Source organism: Scyliorhinus canicula, chromosome 5 (genome assembly GCF_902713615.1).
Source record: "Scyliorhinus canicula chromosome 5, sScyCan1.1, whole genome shotgun sequence".
Lineage (NCBI taxonomy): Eukaryota > Metazoa > Chordata > Chondrichthyes > Carcharhiniformes > Scyliorhinidae > Scyliorhinus > Scyliorhinus canicula.
Window position 1 is genome coordinate 160,816,896 of NC_052150.1, and position 24,810 is coordinate 160,841,705.

General features: G+C 42.1%; 1 protein-coding gene across 4 annotated transcripts in view; it reads right to left on the minus strand.

Moving 5' to 3' along the window:
- Window positions 1–24,810, minus strand: part of cdk14 (cyclin-dependent kinase 14) — a 776,296-nt gene that overhangs the window by 310,321 nt on the left and 441,165 nt on the right. For all 4 annotated transcript variants that reach the window (XM_038797927.1, XM_038797929.1, XM_038797930.1 and 1 more), the window contains 2 exons: window positions 9,839–9,959; window positions 1,098–1,191 (listed from right to left, as the gene is read on the minus strand). In XM_038797927.1, the coding sequence (XP_038653855.1) occupies window positions 1,098–1,191; window positions 9,839–9,959 (215 nt within the window). The remainder of the gene's footprint in view (window positions 1–1,097; window positions 1,192–9,838; window positions 9,960–24,810) is intronic.

Consider the following 24,810-nt stretch of genomic DNA (forward strand, 5'->3'; position numbering starts at 1 on the left):
TGCACCTTTCACAACCTCAGGATCTCCCAAAGCACTCCACAACTAATGAAGTACTTCCTCAAGTGTAGCCAGTGCTGTGTTGTAGGGAAGTGAAGCTGCCAATTTGACTGCAGCAAGGACCCACAAACAGAAATTATATTTTTTTAAAGTCAGATAATGTGAGTTCAGCATGTTGGTTGAAGGATAAATACTGGCCAGGACACTGGGAAATGCATTTCTTACTCCATGACATGCACTAGGAGATAATTTATATCTGTCTGAGAAAGTAGACAGGATCTTTGTTCAATGCTGTATCCAAATGATAATACCTTCAACACTGCAGCACTGTCAGCCCAGATTACGTGCTCAAGTCCCTTGAATGGCGTCTGAATCCTCAACCTCCTGGCTCAGAGGGAAGGATGCTCCCACTGGCATCAAATCTCTCTTCCCAAACCCAAAGTTAGAGGGTACAGTTCAATGGTCATGTTGCACTCGAAAAGCTGCTTGCTGTGACATAGCGTTGCCAATAGAAGCCGGGAGACCTCGATCCCGAGATCTACCCGGCTCGCAATGCCTCGCAAGATCTAATGCAATCTCGCGAGACTCTGTAATGTAAATCCCGCACATTGTGAGTGGGATCACTTTTTAGCAAATCTGCACAATAGAACGAGACTGCTAGTCTCACTTAAACGTGCAGATTCCTTTGTTTGTTGGTGGGTGTAAATTTGGATGAAAATGTGAAATAGGAGAATAAAAAGGTACCCACGCAATCTATCCCCTTCGCCTGGGAGACCTCAGTCAAGCGCTGTTCAGCACTAAGGGAATGGTACTCATGGCGGTCTCCCAGGAGATTGGAGGCCCCAAGCGCATGCCCTTTGGGCAGGCTGGTAACCTGGCACCCCAGGAAACACAGGCTATACATGCTCGCTATGGGACTTTGTTCACTTTTAGTTAAATCGCATCCAATAACTCTTGCCCCTATTGATCAGAAAGTCATAGATAATACAATAATAAATCAAAATATAGTTTCAGCAGCCACCCAAGAAATACCTAGTTAAAACCTACATTATAGAACAACTTAATATCCTGTACCATGCCTTACTAATAAAAGTACTAACCAAAAATATTCGCTCCAGTTGATCCTGAACATCTTTCATTCCTGGAAAAGCAGCAACCCCTTGAATCATTTCGACAAAAATGCACCCCACACCCCTGGAAAAGAGAACAGAAAGTACTTCATGAACAACTCGTATTAAATTTCTTGTTTTTATTTTATAAATTTTAGAGTACCCAACTAATTTTTCCCAATTAAGGGGAAATTTAACGTGGCCAATCCACCTAGCCTGCACATCTTTTGGGAAACCCACGTAAACACGGGGAGAATGTGCGAAATCCACACGGACACTGACCCAGAGCCTGTATCGAACCTGGGACCTCGGTGTCATGAGGCAGCAGTGCTAACTCACTGAGCCACCGTGGTGCCCTTAAATTTCTAAAATGCTCAAGTACAAGTACTTGGCAGAAAAGAAAGACAAAATGTGACATTTTAAATGATACAACAGCTTTTATTTAAAGGTACAGAAGCAAAACAAAGTATGGTACCCCTTTACTGTCCAATAGTAAAATAAATTATAAAAGAAACGTATCAAATTCTCAGCATTTTTAATGAATGTCAAGAAGAAAAATCATTACTGTAATTTGTACTTTGTAATGTGTGCAGAGTAAACCATTAAGAGCCCCCTTGAGTAATTCTAAAGCACAAAAGGGATTAGTGGAGTTAAAATGAATCCAATTCTTAAACAAAGGAGAAACTATTGATTTAATTGCCACACATCATTGACTTTTATTAGAACAATGTTAGGGGAAGGCAGAAGAAAATAAATCACTTCTTGTGTTCAAAACCTGAACTCACACTTCCCCTATTACAAACATTAGTGGCTGAATTTGGAATAATTCTTTCAGTCTTCTTGACATTACAAAATATCCATAACACCACATGTTCTAAAGCCAAACTCAATTGCTCCCCCACCAAAAAGGCAGGAAGAATAGAAAAGTAACTGAAAATATCGCTGCGCATGATCCTGTATTTAATCGTGATTGCTCAGATCACAGTATAAAAGTATGACACAGGCTTATGTCCTCACCTATTTACATGGCAAGTTCTTGCACCCCATTCAGGTGCAGAGGAATGTAGAAAATTCCATACAAGGAGGAAGGAGAGGAAGGATGATCAGTGCTCAAGTCTCCTTGGATATTTTTATACATTTCTCAACATGTAACTTGCACAGCAGTACTGGTAGCACGGAGTGATTTAGGAAGGTGGATAATGAGAAAACCATTTCCAAAGTGGTTAATTAAATACATTTATATTAAAATAGATTAAGTACGTATAATTATGAAGATACTGAAGCAATTTCTCTCTGCTATGCACCAAAGGATTGCTTGATGCCCAAGTACAATGTAAAGGAAAGGGGACAGGGAGGGAAAGGGGGCAGGGTAGGACAACTTTAACCATATTGCAGTTGAGTTATAGACTTGTTTTCTAATAATTGCGCGGAACTCAACTTCTCAAAAAATACCTGCACAAGGATTAGGACACATACAAAGTTTGGAGCAAGAGAACTGATTGGTGAGTGGGGAGTTTTTTTTTGGGGGGGGGGGGGGGGGGGGGGGGGGGGGGGGGGGGGGGGGGGGCTGAGAGGAGAATTTATTTTAATGCAGTGCATGACGGTGACCTGGAAGTTGCTGTCCACGAAGGTGTTGGAAGTTAAGACTTCATAATTTCGGAAGGAAATTGGATAAGCACTTAAGGACTGAGGATACAGCAGGGGAAATGGGACTAACTGGGCTTCTCTACAGAAAGCTGACGTGGACTCAATGGATCAAATGGCCTGCTTCTCTCTTGTAATGATGTTATGGAGCAGCCCATACCATCCAGATAACGCCCAGCCTCGGCTGATAAGTAAAAGAACCTGCTCGTCACCCCCAAGTGTTAGGCGATGGTCATCTTAGCGTCAGGTATTGTCCATATTAAACAACAGAAAGCTCAGTCATTCCAACCTGACCATCACCATTGTGGGTTCACCACTGACCAGAAGCTGAACTGAACCAGCCATACTAATACAGCTACAAGTATTTTGCACTAAATGGCTCTTCTCCTGGTTCCTTAAAGGTCTCGGGAATATTCCTCACTCAGCTGAATGGGTACAGCTTCAAATACATTTAAGAAGCTCAATAATATCTGAAAATGAGCTGTTCACTCAGAACATTAAATGTGGCATAGCTAGCATCACCCACATCCTGATAGCAAATAAAATAATACCTCTTTAAATCTCTAAACTAAGATTGAGGACAGTGGCTAACATTGTGCCATGAGGCATAATGTTAAAATAGGGTAACAGTGAGGCATGATGGTAAAAGAGGCCAACAGACTTGTGTGTATGAACAGAATGCATTTCACGTGAAACAAAATGCAACATTTTGCAACTGGACTGATAAGTCTGTTTTGAAACATTGAAAACAAGGGGTGAATGGTGTCTATGTTCTAAAGGATTGTTTGTACAAATGAACTATAAATTAAGAATTAGAACCTTATAAAAAGCAGGGACTTCTGAGATTTCAGCAGCGACAACCCCGAGATCAACATTTGCAAGACAAGACCCTGAATCTGGAAACTCGCAGCCCACATCCTCCAGAGAGAGCCTGGCTAAACTCTCTCTTTTGGGTGGTATGTTTAGTTCAAGTTGTGAGTCTTGAAACTCGCGTAACTGTTTAAATTAACACATAACGAAAGTCTTAATGAGTTAAATACAGCTGTATTAAATCAAGCTTGTTGTGAGGACTGATTTATCTGTTTCCCAGTTAATACCAGTAGAGGGCAGCAACAAGTGAGTCTTACGGTGGCTGTTTTAAACATGCAGGTTAAAAGTCGAGTAATGTGAAGAACATAGGTAAGCAATAGGACTACATGGAAATTATCTTAAAAGACTCCTGTCAGAAATCGTTACAGAATAAGCTGAATCACAACAAGTGTTCCTATACGGAGTCATAACAATTTTGTCTAGATGTAATATCTTGAGGCATGATCCAGTTTGTTGCAAACAAACAGAAAACATTTCTGGTAACACACATGGAGGTATTTACAGACGCGTCACCATCTTACTACCCAGCCAGGCACAGCCTGCATTCAGCTACCCCCCCCCCCCCCCCCCCGCGCCCCCCCCCCCCCCCCCCCCCCCCCAGTCAAGGCAGGGAGGAGGAGCAATTACTACATTTCCTCCCCCCTCAAGTTCCTTGCATAACTAAATAATATTACACCACCTCTTGGCTTCAGCTTCCCCACTTCTATAAATCAAGTGTCTTGGTGCTCTACACGGATGGCCAAAGGACGCAACCATCAGCAGAATCAAGGGCCAAATGGATGACCTCCCACTTATCCACGTCAATCTAGCTGCCACATTTTGGCTCACCCACTTAACCTATCTATGTCCATTTGTAAGGTTATTTCCTTATTGCAACTTACTGTCTGACCGATTTTAGTATCATCTGCAAATTTGACTTCAGAACCTTCGATCCCTGTATCCAAATTGTTAATAAAGATGGTACATAGTAGGGGCCCCAATGGCTGAACCCGTTTATCCCGACTCTGTCTTCTGTCCGTCAGCCAGTCTTCTATCCAAGCTAATAAATTATCCCTAACCTTGTGTGATCTAAGCTTGTGTATTCACCTTCTCTGTGGCACTTTATCAAACACCTTCAAGAAGTCCAGATGTACAACATCAACAGAATCTCCATTATCTACTCAGCTTATTACATCTTCAAAGAACTCTAGCAAATTAGTCAAACACAATTTACTCTTCATAAAGCTAAAGGGCATTTATTAAAATAGATGGGGTTTCTGTTATGGGAGTGAATGATAGCTGCATGACCACCATTTTTTCAATTCCAGATTTTAATTGAATGTAAATTCCACCAGCTGCCATAGTGAGATATGAACCCATTTCACCAGAGCAATAGCCTGTGTCTCTGGGTCCCCAGTTGAATGACATTACCACTATGCCACTCAGCTTGTCCTCAGTGTCTTATCCATTACCCAATTGTTCATTTTATTGAAAAAAAAACTCTTGAATTTAGCAGCCGGAGCTTTCCTTTCACAATTGCTGTTGAATATAGTTGGTTAACCTATACATTGCTAAATGCTGGCTAACCATGTGGCCAGTTATAGATTCTAACATTTGGCCATAACATATGCAAGACTACATAGACATATATGTAGAATTTACAGTGCAGGAGGCCATTTGGCACATCGAGTTGGCACCGGCCCTTGGAAAGAGCACCCTACCCAAGCCCACTCCCTCCCCGTAACCCAATAACCCCACTCAAACATTTTGAACATGAAGGGCAATTTTGAACATATGACCAATCCACCTAACCTGCACATCTTTGGACTGTTAGAGGAAACCGGAGGACCCGGAGGAAACCCACGCAGACACGCGGAGAACATGCAGACTCCGCACAGACAGTGACCCAAGCCGGGAATCAAACTTGGGACTCTGGAGCTGTGGAGCAACTGTGCTAACCACTGTGCTGCCATGCTGCCCCAAGACTACTGGTTTTAGTGTTGACAAGAGCAGTAGTGAAAATGTTACTGTCTATTATAAAGGATGTGATAACTGGACACTTAGGGAATAATGGTACAATTGGGCAGGGTCAACATGAATTTATGAAACGGAAATCATGTTTGACAAATCTGTTGTTTTTTTGAGAATGTAACTAGCAGAATAGATATGAGCAAACCAGTGGAAGTGGTGCATTTGTATTTTCAAAAGGCTTTCGATAACGTTCCACACAAAGGGTCAGCAAGCAAAATCAGAGCACATGGGTTATATATTGGCGTAATATATTGACATCGATTGATGATGGTTAATGGACAGAAAAAAGTAGGAATAAGCAGGTCATTCTCATGTTGGCCGCTGTAGCTAGTGGGGTACTGCAAGGATCAGTGCTTGTGCCCCTTGCTATCCACAACCTATATCAATGATTTGGATGTGGGGACAAAATGTAACATTTCCAAGTTTGCTGATGACATAAAACCTGGTGGGGTTGAGAGTTGTCAGGAGGATGCAAAGAGGCTTCCAGGAGGTTTCGACAAGCCAAGTGAATGGGCAAGAACATGGCCAATGGAATACTGTAGGGAAAAATGTGAAATTATCCACTTTGGTAAGAAAAGCAGAAATGCAGAGCATTTCTTAAATGGTGAGGGATTGGCAAGTGTTGATTGTCCAAAAGACATGGTTGTAGAACCAAGAGACACAGCCTCAGAATAAGAGGGAGGCAATACAGAACTGAGATGAGGAGGGATTTATTCTTCCGAATCTTTGAAGTCTCTATCCCAGAAGGCTGTGAAGGCTCAGTCATTGAGTACACCAAGACAGAAGTTAGTAGATTTCTAGTTATTAAAGATTTCCAGAGATATAGGGACAGTGTAGAAAATGGTGTTAAGGTAGCTGATCAGCTATGATCTAATTGAATGGTAGTGCAGACTCCACAGGCTGAATGGCTTACTCCTGCTCCAATCCTCTATATAACTATATTTATATATATATATTTTGTTGAAGGTAAATGTTAAAGTTTTCCAGGGCAAGATGCTTATCTCAGAAGAATTGAATAATTGCCACTAGAATACCCACTACACCTCATGGTTCTCTCTGTATTGTTAATTCTAATTTTATTATATGACTCCTTTCCAAGTCTCAGTTTGGTTTTATTCGCAGTTTTCAATCCCTTGATGCACTTTGAGCCTCATATGAATGTGAGAAACCTATAATTTACCAATGCTTAAGGATGTCCTTATTTTCAAAATGTTGATTTGACAGTAAATCAGATGAATCAAATATCCCAGGCTTGGCGGTATTTTCTGCAGTACTCCTTCTTTCACGCTCACCCGGAATTGTACCGACATCTTGATCCCTGCCAACAGGATGTAATTTCAGTTCATTTCCTGTTTGTTTGGTTTCCCAGCCCATTGTCTGACGGATCTCTTTGAATTGAGGGAGAGATGTCTGGATCTTGAGATCATGTTATGTTGGCATCCTGCAAAGGGCAAGGTGGCTGCTGCAGGGCTGGAGTTCCTGGGACATGACAGCTAAATTGCAGGGAGGCCCATCCTGCAACTACAAATGGTTGATTTTCTGGGGTGTGGGTAGAGGGCTGTTAGTACCTTATTAATACCCGATTAAGCAGTTAGAGGTGGGTTCCAAATCCTGTTGGATACATTCCTGTAGTATGATTGTTATTGAATAAACCTTATAAAGATTGGGTTCCTGCAGTTGAGAACCTTTACTTGTTTTGCATTACTAATTATAATATCCACAAGTTCCATCCTTGATTGCACAGGATTTTCTGAATATTTCTTCTGTCTTCAAAAGTGAAGGCAGATTCAAAGTATTCTTATTCTCCATTATAGATTCTTCTATTTCAATCTGTAAGCGCCCCAGACTTTTTGTTTAGTTAATCTCTTCCTTATTACTTGCCTTTTAGTAGGGTGAACCCAGAGAGTGTGGGCAGCAGCAGGAGAGGAATGAATGGATAGGGTTAAACAGACAGCCTGGCTGTATTATTCACATGCACTGTGGACAAATTACCACATCCCAGACAGTACTATACAGTTGCACCCCAGGTGAGATCTTTCCGAAGCTACAGTAAGAAAATCGATACCGCTTAATGAGGCTTCACAATGTCTAGAGGAGTCATTGTGCCTCTGGGAACTAATCAAGTATCAGGGAAATGGGGACAATTAACACACCATCAAAATTGGTTTGATAAACACAACACTTTGATATTGTAAATAGGTAGACAGAAGATAGAACATACAGTGCAGGAGGCCATTCGGCCCATCGAGTCTGCACCGACCCACTTAAGCCTTCTCTTCCACCCTATCACCCTTCTAACCTTTTTGGACACCAAGGGCAATTTAGCATGGCCAATCCACCTAACCTGCACATCTTTGGACTGTGGGAGGAAACTGGAGCATTCGGAAGAAAACGACACAGACACAGGGCAGACTCCGCACAGACAGTGACCCAGCAGGGAATCAAACCTGGGACCCTGGTGCTGTGAAGCCACAGTGCTAGCCATGTGTGCTACCGTGCTGCCCAAGATGTCCACTAAACGATTAAGGGTAAAGAACACAGGACAATGGAACCGCACAATGTGATCAGAACAGAGCTGTAACGAATTCAAAGTAACAATATGATGACCTAATGTAAATGTAATGCTTTGTAACTCAAAAGGTGTAAGAACGTGCAAGAACTTTTGAGGGGCAGAGTAGCTCAGAAGCAGGCTGGAATTGCAGCCCTGAGTCCTGCTTCCCCTCATGCATGTTGAATAAAAAACTGTTTTAGTTGAAGTGCGATACAGTCTCAAAAGACTCTGTTTGTTCCTTCCAACATCCTCCTTTTTGTCTCTTCCCAGTTTACTCTCATAGTATATTTTAAATGCTTTACAGGAGGCAAAAGAAATTAGTGTGTTGACTCAAGAGGAAATGAGTTAATGACAGCACAAGACATGGTGATGTGGTATGCAGTCAGCATGGGAATTTTTAAACCACAAAACATCTGTAAACATTCTGGATTTGTGCACAGATGTAAACTGCTTGATGGATCTTATGTGTGCGCATCACCAACTTACATAATTGTAAGAACAACAAAACATAAAAGGGAGATTCTGCAGAGCAGGAGTCAGGCAAGGAAATGCCAATGTTATAGAAAATGAATTCAGTGCATGGGGGAAAATACCATCACACCAATCACAGTGAAAATGGCAAGCAAGGAGCCTTCAGGCAATGTATCCAACATTTAAACATTAATCTAATCCTGCATTATACCAGCTGGAAAAATCCCAATACTGTGTACAGACGTCAATCTGGGCATTTGAGCCTGGCATTTCACCTGTATCCATACTCCTACCAACTCGGGGAAGAGTGCAGCAGATGTAATAGAGCATTTAACAGCACTCAATCGCATCTTCCTAGATAGCTTCACAAGAGAGGAGTCAAATAAATAATAGACCCCAATAGGGAGAAACTGATGATATATCTGCACTTTTCTAACTCTTTACCACTTTTGCTTCAAAATTGCTTTTTCTCCAAATATAACATTCTAATTGATTGGTCTGTACTTATTAGCTGGGGAGCATTAGTCATTAGTTACTTTCTCAATTCTCTGAAGGAACCAATGAAGTATAAAAATATCCTTTGGCCATATTCCTTTGGGTGCCCAGCATTTCCCAGCAGTCACTAATTGCAGATTTAACAGCTGGTGCAACGTACTAATGCCTCAAGACTTGAATACTCTTTCACACCAGCCATCATATATTCACTTGCAATCCCCTCCCAAGACTTGTATAATACATGCTTCTAGCCTTTCTAACCTTCAAATACTGTTGCTAAAAATGTTAGATATAACTGCTAAATATTAGAATATTACTTTAAACAGATAAATGCCTGAAAAATTGAAACAAGCATCTACAAGCTCAATGATAAAATTTTCAGTATTCATTATAACATAAATGTATTTCAGCAGATTATTTTAAACATTTCTTGGCATTTGACCAGACAAACTTTGGAGCAATTTAAGCATAATGACGCCAAATAAAATAGAATAATAGAACATTCTTTGGTTCTCCAATCCATCTGTAATGCAGTTGTAATAAATGTAAAGCCTACTGAGTATTAGTTCCATAATCCACTTTATGCATACCCTCACCTCTGGATTTAGTTCCAGTTTTAATGCTAACTTGCCAGGACAAAATGCAAAACAAAAATTAAACATGTTACATATGTGCAGGAAATTGTACCTACCACATGTCAAGGCAGGTAGAGTACTCTGTAGAACCCAGGAGAACATCTGGAGGTCTGTACCACAGGGTAACCACCTCATTGGAATACGTATGGCTGGGTACTGACTTGGCTCGGGCAAGTCCTGAAAACAGAATGAAGGTCAAATGTTAAAATGTGAGTTTTACCCTCAAAGAGCTCCAAAAATTCTCAAGCCCTCTGATTATAACCAGGCACTGCTTTTAAAATGGGACTACCTGTATTGTTTTACTCAACATCGAGACACTCGCACACTGTTCTGCCATAATACAACATGTTTATTTCATATTTTTAAGTAAATATCTTTCTCATACATTTGGATTATAAAAAGGAAACACTTGTTAAAAGCAAATTACTGCAGATTTTGGAATTTGAAGCAGCTAGCTCGGACGAAGAGTCATCCAGATTCCAAATGTTAGCCCTGTTCTCTCTGCACAGATGCTGTCTGACCTGCTGAGATTTTCCAGCATTTTTTGTTTTAGAACACTAATTAAGCATTAGTTAAAGAGTTCAGGCCTTATTTCTGGACAATTTAACAAAACATTTATTTGTAGTGGACTGTTCTGTCCAAGTGAAAATAATTTGCTTCCCAACCCCTTAAAGAGGTAAATCCATAAACTTGACAAAATTATATGTTTTAACTGAATGAGCATACGTAAACCCAGACTGCTTAATTATTAATTGAGTCTGAATAATAAAATAACAATAAGTTCCCCATGTGTCTTATTGCTGTGAAAAACATTTACATCACTGGTTAATAAAATGCAAACAAAAAATTGATAATCAAACAACTAATTTATCAAATTTATAAACTATTTTAGTACAGTTAGTTAGTGTAAAATTCAACTCAAAGCACGTTTGGTTCCTGACAAATATTCTGGATTAAACTGACACTGGCAGAGCTGCAGTGCACAAACTTGGGCTGTCTTTATGAACCAGAAGGTAAATGATAGCAATCAATATACTGAAGTATTTATTTAAACATTTACTGTAAGATTTGTACTTCAATTTTGCAGTACTAAAACACAAGAAACGGACATGAGAGATGATAACTATATACATGGAATATAGGCTACAGTGCTACTAAGCCAACTGCCAAAATGTAGGTGGAAAAAATCATGGCTGACTTTAGCAAACCCACTATTTTGGTCATATGTATCTTCTTCTCCAATACTCTCACTAAGTACACAGTCAATGTAAACCAATTGGCCATGTAGGGCGGCACGGTGGCACAGTGGCCAGCACTGCTGTCTCACAGCGCCACCAACCCGGGTTCAATTCCGGCCTCAGGTGATTGTATGTGTGGAGTTTGCACTTTCTCCCCGCGCCTTTGTGAGTTTCCTCTGAGCGCTCCGGCTTCCTCCCACAGTTTAAAGATGAGCAGGTTAGGTGGATTGGCCATGCTAAATTGCCCCTTAGTGTCCAAAAGATTAGGTGGGGTTATTGGGTTCCAGGGATAGGATGGGCTTAAGTAGGGTGCTCTTTCTAAGGTCCGATGCAGACTCAATGGGCTGAATGGCCTCCTTCTGCACTGCAAATTCTATGATTCAATGAACTGCGGTCAGGCACACCACATCCTGAAATACAGCGACAGGTGCCACCAAAACAACTTCTGTGGATTTATTTTCCAATTCTCCTTCCTTCTCTTCCCCCACCCCCTCCCCTCCCATCTCTTTCTCCACACCCCCACCCCTCCCTCCTGTGAGCCAACCAGTCTCATTGAAACTCTGGTTTTTAAACAAAGATTTCAAAACTCCACTCTCAAGGAACCCGCCTTGGGATCTTTTCCTGGACAACGCCTTCTTTCGGATGCCTTTTAACATGAGTGTTTTAAACTCCACTCTGGAAAACACACCTAGGAATCTTCTCCCAAAGAATATCTCTCTCTGATATCTTTTCACATGAGGGTTTCCAAAATCCACTCTGGTACAACATGCCTTGGAATATTCTCTCCCAAAAACCTCTCTCTCAGGCGCCTTCACCAAGGTTCCACCTCCAAACTTTCAACCGCTCCTTTCGGCATTCCCTGCCCTGAGTCACCATGTGCATGCAAGCCTCCATGCCACCTCTCAGGTACCCAGCCATACGAACAAAACACAACTGCTTCAGGATGTCAACAGCCTTAGGATCGCCTCAGATATCTGGCTTCTTTCTAGCCAATTTTAAATCTGCTTGGTGCAGCAGTATCTTTAATTTAGAGCCCTTTCTTCGCTCTTTATCTTAATTTTCCTGAACAACTGTCTTCCTGGGACATTCATTTGTTCCCACTCCCTGCTGTCTGGTACTATCCTTTGCTCTCTGCAGTGCTCAGTTTTGTGTCCAACTTCTCTTGGCTCTAGCTTACAGCTAATTCCGAAGTTGCTCATGTCCCTGGTTGTTGAGCAACTTATTTTTCTTTAAACCCTTTTTGATTTCACGTTGTAAACTCTCAGTACCCTGCAAGCATCTAAACAAAACTTCAGTTACTGAACCTGCCAAATTCAGAAACACAATATTAAACTTAAAGTTGTGCCTTATTTATAATACCCACAAATGCAAAACAAAAATTATTTAAAACCACCTCTGTTCCAGCACAATAATCTTTGAAAGAAAATGATGCAACTAAGAAGAGTGAGGTTTAGCACTTTTATAGAAGGATATTACTTGGAGCATTTGAAAGATAAAATAAGCCGATTTGTTATTTGAGATCAGGAAACAATATGTTGTGGGAGAAGAAAAGTGCCGTGGAGTTCAGGTAGGTATTATATTCCCCCTCGAAAATATTAGAAAGTTAAAATCACTTGTTTATTCTCAAGGGATGGGTGTTGCTGGAAAGTTCAGCATTCATTGCTCATCCTTAAATTCCCTGAAAAGGTGGTGGCAACTGATAACACAACAGAAACGTTTAGAAATACTCAGCAGGTTGGACAGCATCTGGGGAGAGAGCACGTGACAGAGAGCGAGGGAGACAGCTTTTCATCAGAACAGACTAACTGAGTATCTTGCAGGTCACCTTTGAGGGAAGTTAGGAAGTAATCACCTTGTTCAATACATAGTCCAGATCAGATGAGAATAGCGGACTTTCTTCCCTAAAGAACTTGACATCAGTGTCTTAAAAGACCAACTAGTTCAGTCATACAGCTTCATGTACACCATTACTGATAGCAGCTTTTCTTTTCACATCCAGGTTTAGTTTGGATCTAAATGATTGATACATGGTGACAGACCACACTAAAATGACAGAATTATTACAGTGCACAATGAGGCCATTCAGCCATTGTCTTCACCAGCTCTCTGAATGAGCAATTCATCTGGTGCCATTTTCCCACCTTCTTCCCTCAGCTTCTCAATCCAAGTCACTTCTGCAACCACTGGACAGCAAAGCTGAATACGACAGCACTGAACTAATCAATAATTGCAGAATACGAATCCAGCTTTGGGACCTGACATATAACATCAAAGCTGAATGTTTGAAGGTCAGAGAATGATTCAAAAACAGCATTCACCCCTTTGAGGTTTTCCAACCTTTAAGGTGCTTCTTTGAATGCTTAACTAAAGGAAGAATGTAAGATCTTACACATTTCGATGCACTGATATTCAAAGACACAAACAATGATTTTATCACATATCATTTTGCTCGTACCTTTATGTGAAACATACCTGAGGAGAGCACAGGATATTCTTGAAAACAAACACCTGGCTACAGGTAGCAATAAGATCAATCTGCACAGCATGTGTGGTGACTTTACTACCTGTTTCCTGAACTGTTACCATGACTACACTACAGGGAGACATGCTTTATCTTTTGAAAGGATAGAGCCCTTCAGCTGACATTAGAACTGGTTATTTTAAGGGATCACATGAATTGAAATGTACAAGAATAATATCTGAAGACTCCTGGCTGTGCTATCAGTAGGTGCCACAAGTATGATTTCCTCTGCCCCACTACACTGCTAAGTTTATCCATTGATCATCCCTGACATATACACTCTTGGTGTTCTGCAGAAAAATATATCCTATTCATCTTTGCTTTGACAGACTCTCACTATGCACCGATTCTGCGCACATATCAAATCACTTTTAGACAGCAAAAGATACAAGACTTATATTTGCACTATTGGCAGAAGGCTGAATATTTGCAGCTTCATTTAAGTTCATTTCCACCAAACCGTCATCATGCTACTATGACTTTTTGAAGCCCCATGATATTACAGCTTTGCTCCTGCTCACTGATCTTTGGAGAAAGGCATTTACTTTGTTCATTTTCTTCTACATCCCCCTGCTGTAATCTAGCCAAAATGTACCTGCTTCAATTTTCGATTAACAGTGTTCCATTACCAGGCATAGGTAGATGGAGGAAGAGCAGTAGGACTCTCATTCCACTGGCTATTTATTTTAGAGAAACTTAAATTTGAAAGAAGCACAGTAAGGGTTTTTTAAAATGCTGAAGCGATTGAAATCAGCTGAAAGGTTATCTAAGATGGCTAAGAACTGTAAGGTAAATATGTAGCATTCCTCAGTTATATTCCAGATAACATTATTCCAGAAACAGAATAGCAAAACATGAAATGCGTATAAAGTTATCATCCTCCATTTGAAATTTGGACAAGTTTAACAGAAGAGGGCCGTTCTAATCATTGATAGTAAATAGCTCACACATTGAAATTAAACAGAGTATGGTCAACTGCAGTCTCCTGGTGCCTTTGCTGATTGCTTCAGATGTTAGATCAAAAAAGTTTCAGAGTTTTTACTGAATTGGCCATTGCATTATCTTTTGTCCTATGCAGTTAGAAAGTGGGTCAATGGTCAAAATTGCAAAGTGCCTGGACATGACTTCCTGATGAGACTGAAGATCTTTTCCCCTTCCCCCTCGGTTAGTCCATATTTAACTTTATGTTTTTCAAGGGAGAAATGCCAGGCTCTACTCAGTGTCAAAAGCACCATGAGCAGAAATTTGTAGTCCACCATAATGCAGAGCACAATGCTATTTAAGTGTAAACTGTGCTCTTCAATTTATATTAATAGGTTCCAACTACACTTTTCTTTAGGTTTCCATAAGGTCACAGCGAATTTTTAAAAATATTTCAATGCTATTGTTGTATATTGTGAAGTATCTATATTCATAAAACTAATACTGCTGTAGGTCTTTTTTATGGCTCATCTACCACAACTTGCACTCAGTGAATTATGCATTTCTCCAGACCTCCATGGTCTTTTTTTCCCTCATTCAAGTCTTACTATGATGCTTCTCTACATAACTGCGTTATATTTTGCTAATCCATCCTCGTGGCTAGCCCCTTTAAAGGATGTTCTCGGAGGGAAGAGGTCATGTGACCCACAAGTCAAATCAGGGATGGGAGCTGGGAATTCACTGGGACGTTTTGGAACTTGTTCCAGCCGTTGGACCCTGAAGCAGAGTACAGAAAGACAATTTTAAAACACTCTGTAAATAAAGTGTTGGGCACGACCTTATGGAAAAGTTTCTAAGTGGTGTTTGTGGTGGGTTTTGTTGGGAGTTTCCCATCAGCTCTGTCAGCGAGTTCACCATCGCTATCAAACCACACGGTCACTTTCTTGGGCCCTGGGGGATTTCTCACCAGTTTAGCCCACACTTAGCATCATTTTCATCACTGGGGGGCTGACCTCGCTAGCCAGACCGGCTCCGAAGAGATCGAGGTGCCATTTTGAAAGGGTGCCCTGACCTCTAAGTGAGCTTGAGGGTCACCCACAGACCCCACCCATGAGCAATGTTACCCCCCACAAACATGGACATTATCCCACACCTCCCACCTTGCTCCCTCCTCCCTGAAGTGATGACATCCTGCTGTGGGGTCACAGGGGGCGGCCAGGGAGCCCTGCATTATTCTTGACTGACCACCCAGGGACCTCCAATAGCCTAGGAGGCAACCTGGGTGCCGTTCCACCTGGTCCACATTTGCATGGACCAATACTGAACCGTGCATGGTTGGAACCTCCCTGGCAAGGCCGGTAGATCCTGGGTGAGCATGCTGAAGTCAGTTTAAAACAGACTTAAGCGAGTGTGGCTTGGTCATGCCCATTATGGGCGGGATCCTGATCCCAATGCGTCACGCGATCTGGGTAGATCGCACCCCACGTTTCTTAGAAGGTAACCGGTGGAGCCAATTCTTGCAGTTATTACACCATCAACGTGTCTATGATCTCCTTAATCATTCACAATCCTACACGCTGTTTTCTGAACCCTTGAGTTTTGAGTGGTCAGCAAAGTGCATTATGTTGCTTCTTACTCCCAAGTCAAAATCATCTTCAGAAATACTCAACAAGTTACTTTTCGTTTGCGCTGCCTCTGATCATTGTACATTGTGACAAAAGAATACTAACAACACAATAAATACCATCTGCAATTATAAAGCAAAACCAATTTGATCTTTAGCATCACAGATTTGTAGTCATGTTGTTTGCCCCAATTGGCTCTCAAGGCCTGATGGAGCATATTTTTGGAATGGTGTTTCTTCTTTAGATGACTACTACATAATGGAGAAACACTACAGATTTGATTCAAGAAGCTTACACTTCATTTCTGATTATCTGGCTGTCCTGATGTGCAGGAACAAGTGACACAACATAACCAAGACGAGTGAACAGAAACAAAAGACAACCAGTGACAAAACACCACTGTCACAGACTTCATCAGCAAATGGGTGGATGACTGCATGCCAAAGAAAGCAGTACGTACATTCCCCAACCGGAAACTATGGCTTAATCGCGAGATTGACTCCCTACTGAAGGACAGGTCTGAGGCGTTCAAGTCAGGTGACCCTGACGTATACAAGAAATCCAGGTACGACCTCCGCAAAGCCATCCGAGATGCCAAGTGAGAACATCAGACCAAGCTAGAGTCAAAGACTAGGGTTACAGACTCTCGGCGGTTGTGGCAAGGCCGAAACAACAAAACGGGCTGCAAAGTGAAGCCAAGCAGTATCTCCAGCAGCAGCGCACCCCTCCCCGATGAACTCAATGCATTCTATGCTCGGTTCGAACAGGAAACCAATGATCCACTGTAGTGTGCCCTAGCAGCCCATAACACATCAACACCCACCATCACAGCTTCCGAAGTCAGATCGGCTTTCCTGGAAATGAACCCTCGGAAGGCGATGGGTCCGACGGGATCCCTGGTCTTGCACTCAGAGCCCGCGCAGACCAGTTGGCAGATGTGTTCGCGGACATCTTTAACTGTCCCTACTCCACGCCGAGGTCCCCACCTGCTCAAGAAGACCACCATCATACTGGTGCCAAAGAAGGGCCAGGCAACATGCCTCAATGATTACCATCCGGTGGCCCTGACTTCAGTCATAATGAAGTTCTTTGAGAGGTTGGTCATGAAGCGCATCACCTCCATACTCTCAGAACGTCTTGACCCACGTGACTGCAATTCGCATACCGCCGCAACCGGTCCACAGCAGACGCCATGTCCTTGGCCCTACACTCATCCCTAGAGCATTTTGACAAGGACTCTTACATCAGACTCCTATTTATTGACTGCAGCTCCACCTTCAACACCATAATCCTAGCCAAGCTCATATCAAAGCTCCAAAACCTAGGACTTGGCTCCTCCCTCTGCAACTGGATCCTCGACTTTCTAACCCACAGACCACAATCAGTAAGAATAAACAACACCTCCTCAACAATAGTTTTCAATACCAGGGCCCCACTAGGCTGCGTACTTAGCCACCTACTATACACCCTGTACACACACGACTGCGTGGCAAAATTTGGTTCCAACTCTTACAAGTTTGCTGAAGATACGATCATAATGGGTTGGATCTCAAATAACGACAAGTCAGAATACAGGAGGGAGATTGAGAACCTAGGGGAGTGGTGCAGCGACAACAATCTATCCCTCAGTGCCAGCAAAACTAAAGAGCTGGTCATTAACTTCAGAAAGCAAAGTACTGTACTCACCCGTCAGCATCAACGGGGCCGAGGTGGAGATGGTTTGCAGTTTCAAATTTCTAGGGATACACATCTCCAAAAATCTGCCCTGGTCCATTCACGTCGATGATACCACCAAGAAAGCACAACAGCACCTATACCTCTTCAGGAAACTAAGGAAATTCGTCATTCCACATTAACTCTTACCAACTTTTACAGATGCACCATAGAAAGCATCCTATTTGGCTGCATCACAGCCTGGTATGGCAACTGCGTGGCCCAAGACCGCAAGAAACTTCAGAGAGTCGTGAACACAGCCCAGTCGATCACATGAACCTACCTCCCATCCATTGACTCCATCTACACCTCCCGCTGCCTGGGGAAAGCGGGCAGCATAATCAAAGACCCCTCCCACCCGGCTTACTCACTCTTCCAACTTCTTCCATCGGGCAGGAGATACAAAAGTCTGAGAACACGCACGAACAGTATCAAAAACAGCTTCTTCCCCGCTGTTACCCGACCATCTTATGGACTGACCTCATGAACATTACACCCCTGTATGCTTCACCCGATGCCGGTGTTATGTAGTTACATTGTGTACCTTGTGTTGTCCCATTATGTATTTTCTTTTATTTCCTATTCTTTTCATGTACTTAATGATGTATTGAGCTGCTTGCAGAAAAATATTTTTCACTGTACCTTGGTATACGTGAAAGTAAACAAAATCCAATCCAATCCAAAATAACATGTTTCATCTAATAGTGTGAGGCCTGTAGTTGACAGAGAATACTCTATTTAAAATATTAGACATGAGAAGATTAAAGCAGTCTTCAAGTTTAGTAACAGGTTTGCTCAAGCAATCCACAGATTAATTTTCATTCCAATGGTGAATTCTCTCTTGACATCAAAGAGAAACATCATCTCGGAGGTCAAAAGGGATTACAAGGGCAACATTGCAATGGAGACTAATTAAAATGAATTTGAGTTGTAGTTTTATTCTTAAGATATTACCAGGCTTTCTATCTTTTGGTCAGATTGGAGAGAAGGTGGTGTAGTGGTATTGTCACTGCACCGGTAAAACAGAAACCTCGGGTAATACTCTGGGAACCCAGGTTCTAATCCCCCCACTGCAGATGGTGACATTATAATTAACTAAAAATCTGCAATTAAAAGTCTAAAGGTGACTATGAAACCATTGTTGATTGTCGTAAAAACACATCTGGTTTACTATGTCCTTTAGGGAAGGAAATCTGCTGTCCTTGCCTGGTCTGGCCTACATGTGACTCTAGACCCACAGCAATGTGATTGACTGTAAACTGTCTGTCAAGGGCAATTATGGATGGGTAATAAGCGCTGGCCTAGCCAGCGACATCCAAGTCCCATGAATGAAAAAAAAAACCAAAAACTGTCTCTTAATGTCAATGCACCTAATAATGTGCTAGATATTTAATCGAGAATACCCAAGATTTTGGATTATTTACTGTTACTTTTCTTCCCCGAGCTGCAAACTCTAAATATATTTTCCACAGAGTATAACAGCAACTGTATTTTAAAAGCTGTTGATAATGGCTGTTAAAACATTTTGAAATGTCTTGCAGACACAAAATGAGGTCATAAGAGGGAGGCATTGGTGTAGTGGTGTTGTCACTGGACTAGTAATCCAGAGACCCAGGGTAATGTTCTGTGGATTTGGGTTTAAATCCCACCACTACAGATGGTGCAATTTGAATTCAATAAAATAAAATCTGGAATTAAAAACCCATTTGGTTTGGGTGGCACGGTGACACAGTGGTGAGCACTACTGCCTCACAGCTCCAGGGACCCGAGTTAGATTCCGACCTAGGTTGACTGTGTGGCGTTTGCAAAGTCTCCCAGTGTCTGCATGGGTTTCCTCTAGTTCTCCCGTTTCCTCCCACAGGGTTTCCTCTTGGTGTTCCCGTTTTGTCCCACAATCCATAGATATTCAGGTTAGGTGGATTGGCCATGCCAAATTGCCCCTACGGGTGGGGTTGCAGGAATAGGGTGGGGGATTGGGCATAGATAGGGTGATCTTTCGAAGGGTTGGTGCACACCTGATGGGCTAAATGACCTCCTGCACTTGAGGGATTCTATGGTTCTAAATGCAGTTTCTACTTTTCTTTGGAGTTATTGAAAACCTTTCCTATGCAGAGGTATATAATCTGCACTTTTGCTCCATGTCTTTTATGCATAATTCCTGATATTAAAATTCAATTTTACTTTTCATTTCCAAATTTGTAATAAGCACCAGTTCTGCTCAATTTCCCAAGTCATAGAGAAGTTCTTTCATTCCTTTTTTAAAAAAAATTTAGCAATTTCAATATCGAATTATTTAATCGGTTTATTGTAGAATAGGACTCATAAGACTGAAATCTTCCACTGAGGGTTCCCAATTTTTCCAACTTGACAACAGTACTTGACTCATAGTACCAGAATTTTACCATTGTCACAGAGAGTGTTGAGATACTACAGTTACCAATACCAGCACCAATACCAACGGTAGGCCGTAGAGGATGAATTCCTGGAGCGCATACGGGACGTTTTTCTTGACCAATATGTGGAGGAACCAACTAGAGAGCAGGCCATTTTAGACTGGGTACTGTGTAATGAGAAGGGAACCATAGCTAATCTGGCTATACGAGACCCCTTGGGGATGAGCGACCATAACATGCTGGAATTTTTTTATCAAGATGGAGAGTGAAGTAGTTGATTCGGAGACTAGGATGCTGAATCTTAATAAAGGGAACTATGAGGATATGAGGCGTGAGTTGGCCTTGATAGATTGGGGAGAGTTATTTAAAGGGATGACAGTGGACAGACAATGGCTAAACATTCAAGGAACGTATGGAGGAACTACAGCAACTGTTTATTCCTGTCTGGCACAAAAGCCAAGGGGCTAAGAGGGCCAATCCATGGCTTACAAAAGAAATTAGAAATAGTATCCAATCCAAGGAAGAAGCAGACAGATTGGCCAAGAAAAATGATAGGTCTGAGGTTTGGGGGCAGTTCAGAATTCAGCAAAGGACGAAGGGATTGATTAAGAAGGGGAAAGTACAGTACAAAAGGAAGCTTGCAGGGAACATAAAGACTGACACTAAGAGTTTCTACAGTTAAGTAAAGAGATTGGTAATAAGAAATGTAGGCCCACTGCAGACAGGAACAGGTGAAGGCATACTAAAGGACAAATAAATGGCTGAACAATTAAATACATACTTTGGTTATGTCTTCACAAATGAGGACACACATCAGATCCCAGAAATGCTGGAGAATGAAAGGTTTAGTGAGAGGGAAGAACTGAAGGAGATCAACATTAGTAGAGAAATGGTGCTGGGAAAACTGATGGGATTGAAGGCGGAGAAATCCCCAGCACTTGAGAATCTGCATCCCAGAGTGCTTAGGGAGGTGGCTCTGGAAATAGTGGACGCATTGGTGGTCACCTTCTGGGATTCTATAGACTCTGGAACTGTCCCAGCAGACTGAAGGGTAGCTCATGTCACTCCAATATTCAAAAAGAGAGGTAGAGATAAAGTAGGGAATTATAGACCAGTAAGTCTAACATCGGTAGTGGCGTAAATGCTTGAATCCATTATGAAATGAAATGAAAATCGCTTATTGTCACGAGTAGGCTTCAATGAAGTTACTGTGAAAAGCCCCTAGTCGCCACATTCCAGCGCCTGTCCGGGGAGGCTGGTACGGGGATTGAACCGTGCTGCTGGCCTGCTTGGTCTGCTTTAAAAGCCAGCGATTTAGCCTGGTGAGCTAAACCAGCCCCTTTCAAGGACTTTATAGCTGAACATTTAGAAAGCAGTGGCAGGATCAGTCAGAGTCAGCATGGATTTATGAAGGGAAAATCATGCTTGACAAATCTGTTGGAATTCTTTGAAGAGGGAACCAGTCCAGTCGACAAGGGGAAGCTAGTCGATGTGGTATATTTGGACTTTCAGAAGGCGTTTGACAAAGTCCCGTATAAGAGATTGTTGTGCAAAATTAAAGCGCATGGGATTGGGGGAAATGTATTGAGGTGGATAGAAAACTGGTTGGCAGAGAGGAAACAAAGAGTAGGGATTAATGGATCCTTTTCAAATTGGCAGGGAGTATCCAGTGGGGTGCCACAGGGATCGGTGTTGGTATCCCAGCTATTCACAATATATATTAATGATTTGGATGAGGGAACAAAATGTAACATCTCAAAGTTTGCAGATGATACCACATTAGATGGGAGGGTGAATTGTGATGAGGATGCAGGGATCCTACAGCAAGATCTGGACAGGTTGGGAGAGTGGGCAAACCAATGGCAGATGAAATATAATTTGGATATGTGTGAGGTTATTCATTTTGGAAGCAAAAACAAGAAGGCAGATTATTACCTGAATGGTTTTAAATTGGGAGATGGGAGTGTGCAGCGGGACCTGGGTATCCTTGTGCACCATTCGCTGAAGGTAAGCATGCAGGTGCAGCAGGCGGTAAAAAAAGGCTAATGGTACGTTGCCTTCATTGCAAGAGGTTTTGAGTATAGAAGCAGGGATGTGTTGCTGCAATTGTACAGGGCCTTGGTGAGGCCACACTTGTCCAAATTGTACAGTGCCTTGGTGAGGCCACACTTGGAAGTATTGTATGCAGGTTTGGTCTCCTTCTCGGAGGAAGGATGTTCTTGCTCTCGAGGGAGTGCAACGAAGGTTTACCAGACTGATTCCAGGGATGGTGGGACTGCCATATGAGGAGAGATTGACAAGGTTGGGATTGTTCTCGCTGGAGTTCAGAAGAATGAGGGGGGATCTCATGGAGACTTACAAAATTCTAACAGGACTAGACAGGGTAGGTGCAGGGAATATGTTACCAATGATAGGTGTGTCCAGAACCAGGGGTCACAGCCTGAGGATTCAGGGTAAACCATTTTGGGCAGAGATAAGGAGACACTTCTTCACACAAAGAGTGATGAGCCTGTGGAATTCATTACCACAGGAAGTAGTTGATGCTAAAACTTTGAATATATTCAAGAGGCGGCTGGATACAGCACTTGGGGAGAGTGGGATCAAAGGCTATCGGGAGAAAGCAGGATTAGTCTATTGCATTGGATGATCAGCCATGATAGTGATGAATGGCGGAGCAGGCTCGAAGGGCCAAAAGGCCTCCTCCTGTTCCTATCTTCTATATATCTGTGTATCTAGGCAACTCCAATGGATTATTGGTTAACTATTTAACGCAAGACCGGGCAGGAAAATCAGCTTATACATTGAGTCATATGGATCATGGCTTATTTCTGGTAATAATAACGGCAAAAGCAAACCATGAATTTGGCCAGCCATGCTTTGTAACCTATCATTACTCATCCACATAAACTGTTGCCACCTTGGTCTTTGTTAGCTGAATGATTCCACCCACCTGTTGAATTTCCAATACGAGGAAGAATCTAGCTCAGCTCTAGCAGTGTTTCCACAATCCACCTCAAGTATTATGGAAGGAACCTACCCTACATATAAAACCACATTAAAAAGGTTTTTATCTTCCTCCCAAATAAGGGAACTTGAATTCCCTACCAAAGGCACTGCAGTTTTGGACATTCCATCACAATCATCACCAAGAGAAAGCAATAGAAGGTCTCCTACAGAAAATTTTGAGTATCCAATTCATTTTTTACAATTAAGGGGCAATTTAGCGTGGCCAATCCACCTAGCCTGCACATCTTTGGGTTGTGGGGGTGAAACCCACGCAAACACGGGGAGAATGTGCAAACTCCACACGGACAGTGACCCAGAGCTGGGATTCGAATCTGGGACCTCGGCGCCGTGAGGCTGCAGGGCTAAGCCATTGCGCCACCGTACTGCTCAGGAACATTTTAAATTGTATGGCCATCAGCGGTGGCTCGGTTGCTAGCATACTTGCCTCTGAATCACAGGGTTCTGGGGGTCAAGTCCCATTCCAGGGCTCGAGCACAAAACCAAGCTAACATTCCAATGTAGTAGTGAGAGCTTGGATAGATGTAAAAGGCACTATTGCAAAGAAATTCAGGCGAATTTATCCCTCAATAAACATCACATAAAACAGATTATCTGGTGTCACGGTGATGCACTTTATGTCAAATAATGATTTTTAATCCACTGGCTAGAAACTGGAATTGAAATTTTCAAAAAAGACTTACTGAAAGCAGAGAATAAAATGATTTGTGGGACTCATCCCAAGATGGATCACAACCATTTGCATTATTATATGGTCCACATTCCAATTCGTTGGAATGCAGTCAGTCTGCCTGCCAAAACCCATCACAAAAGTGATTTCAGGGGAGTGTCCTGTCATATTAGCACGGCATCTATGGAAATCACCTGAGGTATTCAACTGTTGGAGAGGGCCTTTTCAGACTAACCACTTGGACAATGGGATCTGGCTAAGTTAGTTTCCAGACATGAGCTAATCAAGTCACCTTCAAAATACATTGGCAACATCTCTTCCTGAAACCCCCTGCAAGTTGGAGAAGGAAAGTCACCTGACAAACCAACCCTTTGTATGTGTATATTTTAACTGCACGTTTTATTCAGCAGAATGGACGACAGCAGCTTAACCAGAGGACCCAAGTAGGGTACCTCCTATTCTTACCAACGTGCTTGGTAAGCTTCAAGCCCCATCTGCAGTGATCATTCAGGGACTCGCTGCAGCACACAGAAATTTCTTAAAAGAATCCAACCTACACTGCCATCTCCCATGGAACAACCAACTCAGTTATCTACATTTTTTTCGTATAAGAAGTATCCAGGCCATCAAATTCAGCTTGATGTCTGCCAGGTCACCAGACTGTAGACGATACACTCTTATTTTTTATGGTCTGTAATTTGGCCAACCTACCCTTCCCCACTGTAATCTGTAGTGTGTGCATGTGTGTGTGAGAGAGAGAGAGAGAGAGAGAGTGAGAACCTAGAGTGTACTTAGATCAGTTTAAGAATAAATAAAGTTAACATCTTACTTTGTTAAACTCAAGAAAGTATGTCCTATTGATTATTTTATGATCACAGCACATAAACAGTTAAATACTCACTGCTGGCAATTATATCGTTTTC